Consider the following 11,201-nt stretch of genomic DNA (forward strand, 5'->3'; position numbering starts at 1 on the left):
TGTGAACACTCTTGCAAGAAAAAAAAATGCAATATCTGTATTGCTTTTGTTGATGATTTTGGGGACCTAATATTATGTTGTCCTTTTTTATATCCCAGATTGTATTTCCTTTCTTTTTAATGTTGACTTAGTCGGTCCTCCTATGATATACTTCTTTTAAGTAATTTTATGCACTTTTTATTGACAAAATAAATAAATAAATGAAATCTTGAACGTTGTTAAAATATTGGTATAAATTAACATACCCAATCACAAAAACCACTTCCATATTAGTAATGCCAACATGTCAATTAAGCTCATGTCCTAATCAAGGTTTTCGCAACTAAATTAATAGTTAAATTGATTAGACCATTAATTTTAAATTTGACTTATTTAAGCAAATAAATTATTAAAGTTTCATTTAAAATATTTAAGAACATAGAAAAATTGATTTAATTAATTCCTCTCTTCGAACTGATATTCTAATCATTCTGTTTTAAACAACATTTGTATTAATGTAACACAAAAGGTCTGCAAAACATTAATTTTTAAATAATTTTATTATAAACTCTAATTATATTTACTATTAACCCATAAATAAAAAAATAGTACACTCAATCTAATAACTTATTAACAATAGCACTCGTATAAATCCATCAATCAGCTCATCAAATATATATTTTAAAGAACCAGAAGACGCTGGAATTCTTCTCATGGCTTATGTTGAGCGAGGTTTGGATCCTTTCTCTCTTCTTGTCAATTTCTCTTTTAACTATTTATTTCTGCTATTAGATATTTTTCTTAATGTGGTTCAAGATCTATTACCCACTATAATTTCTTATTATTTATGTTATTTTTTCCTGTATTGAAATATAATATTCGTTGAACCCTAATTAGTTACGAGAAAAGAAAAGAAATGTTTTTTTTTCAGATTTTTTAAATCAATGAGATGTTTTGTGGATCGTAATTTCTCGTGGGATGATGGAAATTGAGGTCTTAGTTGGGTACTTCGATGAATTTTGATGAGAATTGTTCTAGCTTGGAACAATCTTCAATTTTCGGACTTCTTTAGCATATAAATTCGACCCAGTTATTTTCCTTTCGCGGCTTTTAAATTGCTGAAATGAGGTTTTAACTTATGAATTGCGCAAGGTTCCAGAATTGTGATAGTGTCTGTTGAAAAATCCCCTTTTATGGTAACATTTAAAATCAGTTTCAATAGATCATATTTCATTCCTACTAAACGAAAGCCTACCCTCAAGGAATTACATTTTATAGAAATAACGAACTTGCGTTTTCGTTTTCATTTCTTTTATCGAACTAATCCTCATTCCAGGTAACATAGGATTCAATTTTCTATCTTTGAAGAGCCCTCTTTACTAAGCCCTCCATAGTTAGTGCTATTTCTTTGCTCTAGTGGGTGGTATCTGCTAAATCTCCGATATTTCGAAGATATTTGTTTCCTAATTCCTAATGCTGTTATGAATAAGGGAGGTTCTTTATGTTCTTCCACATGTGGTCTTTGTGAGTGAGCTATATGTATGTGAACACCGCTAGTAATATTTTCTTTGTAACTCTTTCATGGAGTTTATGGCTGACAATCATCGCTGAGCATTCTTAGCTGCAGTAGTTATTTGAAGATTAGTTACAACATATTGCCTTTGATCTTACAAAATTGGCTTATTTGATCACTTTAGTATACCTCGTTGATCCCCTCCTATCTTCATGTTGCGTAAAACATTTATTTGTGTATGCTTATTCAGGTGTTGTGAAATCAAAGCGATCAATATGGCGACTGAGGACCATCATTGATTTCTTCTGGGCAATCATCAATTTTATCGGAGTGTTTTTTTCGACCATGTTCTCGGTAAGTTCTCATTTTTCTTTGTCAGTGGTCAGTTCTAGGGATCCTTTTTTTGGTTGGTTAATCTGCATCAATGAATTGGAAACTTGAATGTTGCATATGCATCAGATGGAAAGGTCAGATGCCTATAGAAAAAGCTCTGGTTCAAGCAAGAAATGGGATGGTGGTCCAGGAAGTGGACCGTATGGTGGTGGTGGCGGCCCACGTCGACCATCACGAGGACTAGACAATGTTCGAGGAATTGATCATAGTAAGTGCTGTGCCTTATTATTATGCCTGGGAACTTCCAATTATCAGTGTTTTTTTATCACCAGGCCATGTTCCCCTTCAATTTGTCAACTAAAATAATTTGTTATTTGCCACTGCTATATTTTCAGGTTCCCTTCCTGCTTGCGGCTCTTGCTGTGGTGGCTAATTCCCAAACATTGTTGTGTCTAATTCATTTTTATTTTGTGCAAGAAATTTATAAGATGTTAGTGTCAATAGACTGCCTGTTAAACCCTTTTATTTTTCTCTCTCTCGAATTTTGACACTTTTTTATTGTCATAAATTAAAAATTGTTGAGATATGATTTGGTTGGTGGCTCCTTATGATCAGTTTATCGGTTAGAATATGCAAAAGAAAGGGGTTCTCTTGTGAAAAAGAAATGGAAAAATGGAGCTTTTCAGAGAGCTCCCTTTTAAGAGTCTTTAGAAATATATTCTATAACAGAAATCATTTGCAGCATTATTGTTAATTGCAATATGATAATTATATCATCAACCATAGGGTAACTGGGATTTATCATCAATCATGGGCCATGGTCTATCTGACATGGATAGGCGCTGACCTGAGGTCAGGAGTATTAAATTGGGGTTGATAGATATAATTACGTCCAAAAAGCGTAGGGCAAAAAAGAAAGAAGAAATCGAGATCTATTGGTATGTTTATTTACTCAACTGGTACACGTCTCAAAAATGAATTTTCAAAGCAAACAAATCTTTCATTTTTCTGTAATGTAAGCATGTGTTTTTATGTTGTGATTGTGTTAAAAATATTATATAAATGATTTTATATATTGGTAACTGGTTTTAGATGACTTTTGATCCTCATTACATGTTTGTATGATGTAATTGTATTTAGTACAAAGTTGCAGTAGTATTATATGTTGCCATAGTTATTGGAACATAGCAAAAATATAATTTATGAATCGTTTTTGATTTATTGTGTAATTTGATGTTAAAATTTTGATTTAATGTAATTGTATATGCCGATCTTGGAAAATGCATCAAGAAAACTCATGTATTTAGGGATAAATTGTATTTTGACTCCTCTCTGAAAAATAGACGAATTGACCTTATACATTATAAAAATGTACAAATTAGATCTTTCGATAAAATTTCACTATTAAATATTAAATGAAGACCTGACCTATTAAACTCATGCTGGAAATTAATTTTTTTATTTGAAAAAATAATAAATTCCAACCTGCCATTTAAAAAGAATTAAAAATTATAATAAAAAAGCTTAATGCCAGATTTGGTACATCAACTTATTATTAAAAATAATAAGTTATGGGTTTTGTTTAGAGGTGTTTGTGGTTCGGGTCGGGTTCGGGTCGGACTCAACTAAAAATTCAGGCCCGTTTGTTAGGTTTAGGTTCGACTCAGCTCGAAAAATGGGCTCAAAATTTTGCCAAGTTTGTCCCGGATAAAAATGTTAAAACCCAGGTTTGGCCAGTATTAATTTTTCATATTATTTTTATACAATTTTAAATATATAATACATCAAATTAAATATTCCTAACAAATTAAAAATAAATTTTAAAAATATGTATACTTAAATAATACTAAGATAAATGCAACTTAACAAGCGAATGCTTCTAAAATAATAACAAACTTAACAAATGCCTCTAAAATAATAATAAAATTAATAATAAAACAAGTTTTATACAATATCCAAACAATAAAAACAAAATAGTAGCCACATAATAGTAAAATGTTAGCAAAATAGTGAGAAAATAACAAGAAAATAGCATTAAAAATAAAAATAAAAATAGCAGATTTTTTATTATTATTTAGTGAATTCAAGTCGGGCTCAACTTGGGACAAAAATGTCTTACCTGAGGCTCGGCCTATTTTTTAAATGAGCATTTTTTTTTTGTCTAAACTCATTTTTTGAGTTTATATTTTTGCCCAAAATCTCTCATATTTCAGATGAACCTTTGAACCGAATGACCTGATACATAAACAGGTCTAGTTTTGTTCATGCTTTAAATCTCATGCATTATGTACTATAAAACTAAAATAAAAACTGTTACATATAAATAAAATTCTTGTTAATTGCATTATAAACAGGGGTGTTGGTACAACCGGGCACGAATAATTTATTTTTTAATTCCTTGATAAAATTATATTTTAACTTCTTTTAAAATAATATAATTTTTTAAAAAATTATAAAATTTTAAGCATATAATAAAAATTTAATTTAATTTCAGCACTTAAAAATTATCCAGAATAAAAAAATGTAAAAAGTTGGAAGTTAGGCAACATGAAGTGGAAGAGATTGTGGGTAAATGGGTGCATTAAAAAGTAAAAGAATATGCATATTATAGAAGGAGAAATGAAATTTGGAACCTGAATAAACTTGCAGGAAAGGATTAGGAAAAGAATCAATGCAGCCTTATGTGGGAAAAGCCTTCCAACTATGGTTAATTATCCTCCCCTCCCTCTGCACGTATTCTTCTCCCTCCCCTTTGCTTTAAATCTCTGCTCCAAATTCTTCATATCACATCCTCCCACACACACAAAGATGAATCCTTTACTTTCACCTCTTCTTTTCACACTGCTAATGCTTTCATCAGGTACTAAATCCCAGCATCTACAGCTCTACATTATTTTATACATTACATGATTATTATTATTATTATTATTGTTATTATTTATTCTTGGATTTGGTAGGGCCAAAAATGTATGAATGTGCAAGAGTCTTCACCATAGTAAACTACTGCAAGGAAACAATCTGGCCTGGAGTCACCCCCGGTGACAACTTCAACGGAGGTGGTTTCGAATTAAAATCCGGCCAATCCGTTGTTTTTCAAGCCCCAGTGGGGTGGAGTGGTCGAATATGGGGCCGAACCGGTTGCAAGTTCGACAAAAGCGGAACCGGTTCATGCCAAACAGCCGATTGCGGTAACACCCTTAAGTGCAAAGCCTCGGGGAAAACCCCGGCTTCGTTGGCTGAATTTACGCTTTCTAACGTAGATTACTACGATGTGAGCCTGGTCGACGGATTCAATCTTCCGATTGCTGTTAAACCGATGAATGGGCAAGGCAACTGCAGCAGTGCGGGTTGCGATAAGGACCTGCGGCAAACTTGCCCCTCGGAGTTAGCCGTCAAGGGCGGAAACGGCAAGGTTATTGGTTGCCGAAGCGCCTGCGATGTGTTCAACACCGATGAGTATTGCTGCCGAGGGACTTATGGGAACCCTGTGATATGTCAACCTACGTTTTATTCCAAGAAGTTTAAAGATGCTTGCCCCACTGCATATAGTTACGCATATGATGATCCAACCAGTATTTTCACTTGTTCTGCTTCTGATTATGTTGTCACCTTCTGCTCATCCAGGTTTGGGTCATTTTCCTAATAACTATATGTGTTCACCCACAATAAATGTATTAGAATCTAGTCATGTTTACATGTTACTCACATCAAGTGTTTTAGATGGATATACTCCATAATTAAGAATGAAATGTTTTGATGTTTGATTTCAGGAATCAAACGGTATGTTCTTACCATGACCACAAGCTTGTGTGCAACGCAGCAAATGGCTTAAATCCATGGATGGGAAGTTGGTGGACTGCAATGCTTGCACTGTTATTAATGATTAATCTGAGGATCTTTTTCTAAGAAAAAATGGCTGTAATTTGTAATTGTAAAATTACAATTACATTCTTTTATTCTTTAATAATCATTATCTTTTCTTTTTCCTTTTCCATGTTGACACTTTTTGTGAATATTACTGACGGAAATGAAGATAAAACTTATGGGCTTTGGGTGTTTTTTTTTTTTTTTTTGAGAAATGGTTCACAATGCTAATTTATGATATACCATATGTGGAGTTCTAATTATATTTCTTTTCTAATAATACTTGTTCTTTATTAAGAAAAAAAATAGACAGAACAAGTCAAAATAGACTAATAAGGCGAAATTTCTAAACATTCATCGGAGTTGCCGCCAACCACCGATGAAAATTTCGCCTCCATTTCGCGGCGGCAGCAGCCATGAACTGAACAAACAAATGTGAAAGGGTGGGTCAAAGCGTTGATGAAGGCGGCTTCAGCCACCAAACCCGCAGATTGGGTGAATTAGCATCACAACATCATTGCGACACAGCCCAAAGATGAAACCCAGGTAGAGAGAGGGGAATAAATATCCAGCAAAACTCCCACGAGTGATGGATCCAAACCTACCCCTCCCGACAGCTTCGGTTGAGTTTTTATGGAAATTTCGACTAGTTCATAAAAATCAACTCAAATCTCAGTGTTTTTTTTTAAAAAATATTTTTTATTTTTAAATTTATACTAAAAAATAATTTTTGTTTTATACCTCTTTAATATTATTTAATAAAATTTTAAAGTCTTTTTATATTATTTTTAAATTTATTTGATAAAATTAATTTTGTTTTACAGATATTATTTAATAAAGTTTCAAAGTCTTTTTTATAAACTTTTCAGAAAAGATAAATTTTAAATAAATTAAAAATCAATAAATTTTATAAGCTATTTTTAGAAAGATATGTTTTATAAAAATAAGTTTAAATTATTTTTATTATTTTAAATATAAAATATTTATTTTTATATCATAAAAATTAAAATTAATTATAAACTAAATAAAAATAACATTAAATTTGTTTTGGATGAGTACAGATTCACCGTTTAAATACTTTGATTTAGATTAATTTTTCTTATTCAGTACTACCAACAACTAACACCTAATCGGTGGGCCCCACTTAAGCCCCCTTTATTCCGTTGTTTGGTTCATGGTAATGCTATTACGGGTGTAATACATTATTGACCTAATCGGTGAAATCCACCAATTTCTAATCCGTCCCTTTTGCTCAGATTAGGTGCTGCCTTTACCCTCCCTGTTTTACCCTCTGCCTCTTCTGTTCCCCTTTGCCTCTTCTGTTCCTTCCTTCTACCTTCTGCTGATTTGCCCACAAAATATGAAGGACCAATTCACGCTCTCCACCATAACAAAGCAGCTTTTACGTAACAATGGCTACCAACCACTTCCTCTATCAGAGTGACTGACTCACTTCCTTTTGTTGAACACTTATCATCAAATAATCACAACTCCCAGATTCATAAATTCACGAGAAGAAAAATCCACAAAAACACTCATTACCAACGATGGGGAAGAAGCGGGTAATGGTTCCGGCCAAGGAACTGGACTTGTCGACCGTTAAATACGAGAAAGAAACAATCCAAGGTATCAATTTTTATTAATTATGTATGGGAAATGTGATACAATCCGACCCTTTGACTTGGAATTTGATAAACTTTTTTGTTCTCTTATTTTGGATTTGGATCGTTTGGGGTGCAGCTCCTCATTTGACGGGATCGATACTGAAGTTGTTTGTGAGGATAATTGAAATTCCAATTATAGGTTCTTTGATCATATCTTTCATGAAAAAAGGAGAATAACATGGTTGAGGTTCGTTGTTTTGTGTCGCTCTCTTTCTTCGGCTTTAATATCCTTACTAGTTATTACTCAGTTTAAAATACGGGTATTCTTAAGAAAATTTTAATGATGATTTTGATTTTTGGTATTTGCGATGTTGCGAACAACGAGATACCGAAAAACCCATGTTTAAACACGAATTTCCTCCTCAAGGTTTAGTTTATCACCCTTTTAACCTTCTTTTTCTTGTTTGATTGTTTTTGTAAGAAACTTTTGTTCCTTTGATGAAAAGTGTACCATGTTTCAAGCCATGAATAATGATTCTAGCTGTTGAGTAGTTTGTCGATAGTTGTGCATTTTCCCATGTGTCATTGGTTAGTTAGAAACCTAGCTGACTGTTTGTGTGATATCAAACCAGAAGTAGAACCTTCTGTTGTCATTGTGGATGAAGAAGGGAAACCTACTGATAGAGTTGAATCAGCCCTTAAGGGCACGTTTGGTTCGCTGTATTGGATTAGAGGTGTAATGGAATAGAGGTGTAATAGCAAATCAACTGTTTGGTTGAATGTAATGGAATAGAGGCGTAATAGTAATCTTGTGTTTGGTTGAATGGAATAGAGATGTAATAGCATAATGGAAAAAACTAAAATGACTAGAATACCCTTAGCATAAATTTATTTTGGTAAATGATTATTGTTATTGTTATTTAAATTTTAATAAGATTATTATTATCAATAATAAATAATTTAATCATATTTAAACATAATTATTATTAAATATATTAAATATATTATAATTAAAATATATAATTTAATAAAATTCTTAATAATTAATATTCTTATATGAATTTACTCAAATCATAATATATGATACTATAAAAGATAATTTGAAATGATTAATATTAAATATAATTTAATAAAATATATAATTCCCCACGTTATTTGGAGATACAAGATACTGAAAGCGAATTAATTGTTTGACTAATCAAGGGACTAATTTTGTTTAGCCATAAAATACATCAATATATATTCATTTGATATGAATATGTTTGGATCATACATGAATTTGTATACACTATCAATCAATTAATTACAACTTGTTTAACATCCATCCATAAAATGTTTGGAAATTTCTTTTCTTGATTACATATAATAAGCTTAAACTTCTTTAAAATGGATGTGAACTCAAAAGGTCAAAATTGAAGATTATGGGGGACGCAAAGCACATCGACTACAAAAACCAACCAAATAATTTCTCAAGGGAGCAAAGGTAAGCAGGAAGAATTCCAAAGACAATTTCTCTGACATCAAAACATATTCAGCGTTGAACCAAAAGAAAAACAAATAACATTCAGCAATTGCTCCAAATCCAACAGATAAATTTACGTGCTCGATGCATGTGAACCAAGAGAAGTTTTCCAGATTTGAATTACAAACAAGTTGGAACGTACAGTGGAATGTACAAAAAATAAAATAAAAACAGTGTGATAGATGTACATCAACTGCGGTTCAAATTGATGTCGCCATTATCAGAATCTTCAGAACACCAATATTCCCTTGCTTGAGTAGAAGCAAGAAGTTAGTATCTGTTACAGGATCACCAGTTTCTCAGAGAAAAAGGAAGGAAAAAATTATGAAATCAGGAAAACACAAGAAAACGGAGCTCCGTATCATACAGAGTAAGAATTAATCATGTTCCAACTACGAATTTGAACCAGACAGAGAACCAAAAATATCAAGATAATGAACCAATTAGCCATAACAAAACATTTGGGATCGTAAGGATGCTTCAATCGCAAAAACCAACAAAAACTATAGTCTCTAAATACTGCAAGTTGCAAACCGTACACATGGATTATTTTCAAGGTAGATAGTAGTGAGCTTTTCTCTTGAACCAAAAACACCCTCAGCTATGTCCTCAAGTGATTGATAATAGCACTGACCAAGAAATCGAGTTAGATAGAATAGAAAAACTTTAGGTCCAAACAACATGAGTTTAAAAAGGGGAACCAGTGGAGCATTTTTCAAAATCCAACAAAATAAAGACCAAAAAGGCAATGCTATCACATGAAATAGAAAATCCGGTTAATTAGTAAGAAGCCAATGCTATCAAACGTGCTTCCCTTAAGTTGGTCAAGCAAAAGAACCCATTTTGATCCTCCTAATTACAAATTTCCAAAATACAATCATCATTTTAACTTAGATAATATGCATAACTAACTTGCCTATATAGCTCTGGCTACCTAATCAGAAACAAAACCAGAAAAAAATGAAAAGAGAAGGTGACATATTATTCAAACATTTAAACCTTGCATATATATTACAGAAGTATCTGTCATGATTTATAACATACTTGGAACATTAGTGTAATGCCAGAGCCTCCAGCAATCATCCCGAATGCTCTAACTTCACCAGGTTGATATCTGACAAGCAGAAAGACAAGCAGATGAGTGGTACAGTGAAGGTTGACAATGGATTTCCTGCATGACTCACAGCAACAGTTCCTCTTTAGAGATTTGAATTTACAAGATTTCTGCAGATAGGAACCCTATAGTAACCATAATATGTGGATGAAAAAGCTTCGTGAACAGATAATGCTGAAATACCTTCCTTAAACCTTTGTGTTGAAGCTGTTGCTTGCTTCCTGATATCCTCAGCATCAAATGAAATCAATAATGGTGTTGGGGCCTTATGATATTTACACCCCTCAACAAGTGTGATGATTTGTTCTGCTATCTATACACCAAAAGGAGAGAATCTTCATTGTAACTGATTTAGAGCCAAAAAAACTCTCTAGCATTTCATATGAATTACCTTAGAAGGTGTCACAAGTTTTGATCGATAAGCATAAGCAAAGTCACGAATCTTCCAGTACCGGAACGATGGAAGTGTATCCCCACTCCAGCAACTAGCAGGATCATAATGAGGAAGACACTTGCAAAATTTTTAATCTTGAATTTATTAAAAGAAAAAGTGATAGGCAAGAGGACAAAAGAAAACAATACATCTGGAATGTGGAGATGGGCGGCGATTTGGTGATGGATTGCACCAACAGCAACAATTGCAAAATTTGAAGTCTTTCAAAACAACATAATATCACATTTATTAAGAAAACCTTATTACTGATTTCCGTTTAGGCCTGAAAGCTAGTTTGAAAAATAAAAAGATTCGGGTAAAAATATAAACTTCAAAAATGGGATTTGACAAAAATAAGGTTTCTTTTCTAAATGAGTCAAGTCTCTGAGTAAAATTTATTTGACCGAGTTGGGTCCGTATAAGCTGTTTTGTTGTTCTTTTGTTGTTGTTTCGCTATTATTTTGCTATCATTTTGTTATTATATTGCTATTAATTTGTTGTTATTATTTGAATATTGTACAACTCTTACTTTTATTGTTAATTTTGCTACTATTTTAAAGCCATTTACTTGCTAAGTTGCAACTATCTTAATGTTATTTAAGTACAAAGACTTTTTCTAATGTATTTTCAATTTGTTGGGAAACATTTATTTTAATAATTTTAGTGTATTTAATATATTATATTTTTAAAATTTATTTTTATATAAAAAATAATCTAAAAAAATTAATACAGGCGGGCAAGGTCAGACTCAGGTTTAGCATTTTTAATCTGGGTCGGGTTTGGACAGAATTTTAGACCCATTTTTCGAACTAAACTGGACCTAGAAAATGGGCCTACAA

The 11,201-nt window shown here is 32.3% G+C and overlaps 2 protein-coding genes and 1 long non-coding RNA gene across 3 annotated transcripts; 2 read left to right on the top strand and 1 right to left on the bottom strand.

Annotated features, from left to right (window-relative positions):
* Window positions 1-556: 556 nt before the first annotated feature.
* On the top strand, window positions 557-2,411 carry LOC105797181 (uncharacterized). Its single transcript, XM_012627127.2, has 4 exons — window positions 557-711; window positions 1,743-1,846; window positions 1,952-2,093; window positions 2,221-2,411. Exons 1-4 carry the CDS (start codon window positions 693-695, stop codon window positions 2,256-2,258), a joined length of 303 nt encoding a protein of 100 aa, XP_012482581.1. The 5' UTR covers window positions 557-692; the 3' UTR covers window positions 2,259-2,411.
* A 2,149-nt stretch (window positions 2,412-4,560) lies between these two features.
* On the top strand, window positions 4,561-5,873 carry LOC105797180 (pathogenesis-related thaumatin-like protein 3.5). The gene is made up of 3 exons (XM_012627126.2): window positions 4,561-4,685; window positions 4,783-5,449; window positions 5,596-5,873. Exons 1-3 carry the CDS (start codon window positions 4,634-4,636, stop codon window positions 5,729-5,731), a joined length of 855 nt encoding a protein of 284 aa, XP_012482580.1. The 5' UTR covers window positions 4,561-4,633; the 3' UTR covers window positions 5,732-5,873.
* A 3,033-nt stretch (window positions 5,874-8,906) lies between these two features.
* LOC105797182 (uncharacterized) lies at window positions 8,907-9,970 on the bottom strand. The gene is made up of 2 exons (XR_001134659.2): window positions 9,860-9,970; window positions 8,907-9,092 (listed from the first exon to the last, which is right to left on the bottom strand). It is a non-coding gene; the product is annotated as an uncharacterized LOC105797182 (long non-coding RNA).
* Window positions 9,971-11,201: the final 1,231 nt, after the last annotated feature.

Source organism: Gossypium raimondii, chromosome 3 (assembly GCF_025698545.1).
Source record: "Gossypium raimondii isolate GPD5lz chromosome 3, ASM2569854v1, whole genome shotgun sequence".
Lineage (NCBI taxonomy): Eukaryota > Viridiplantae > Streptophyta > Magnoliopsida > Malvales > Malvaceae > Gossypium > Gossypium raimondii.

What these genes read in the sequence shown, in the direction of transcription:
- LOC105797181 (XM_012627127.2), top strand. An exon ending in TTTTTTCGACCATGTTCTCG is followed by an intron (nt 1,847 to 1,951) that starts GTAAGTTCTCAT and finishes CATATGCATCAG; the next exon opens with ATGGAAAGGTCAGATGCCTA. An exon ending in TGTTCGAGGAATTGATCATA is followed by an intron (nt 2,094 to 2,220) that starts GTAAGTGCTGTG and finishes CTATATTTTCAG; the next exon opens with GTTCCCTTCCTGCTTGCGGC.
- LOC105797180 (XM_012627126.2), top strand. Translation starts at nt 4,634, where the DNA reads ATGAATCCTTTACTTTCACCTCTTCTTTTCACACTGCTAATGCTTTCA. An exon ending in ACTGCTAATGCTTTCATCAG is followed by an intron (nt 4,686 to 4,782) that starts GTACTAAATCCC and finishes TGGATTTGGTAG; the next exon opens with GGCCAAAAATGTATGAATGT. An exon ending in GTCACCTTCTGCTCATCCAG is followed by an intron (nt 5,450 to 5,595) that starts GTTTGGGTCATT and finishes GTTTGATTTCAG; the next exon opens with GAATCAAACGGTATGTTCTT.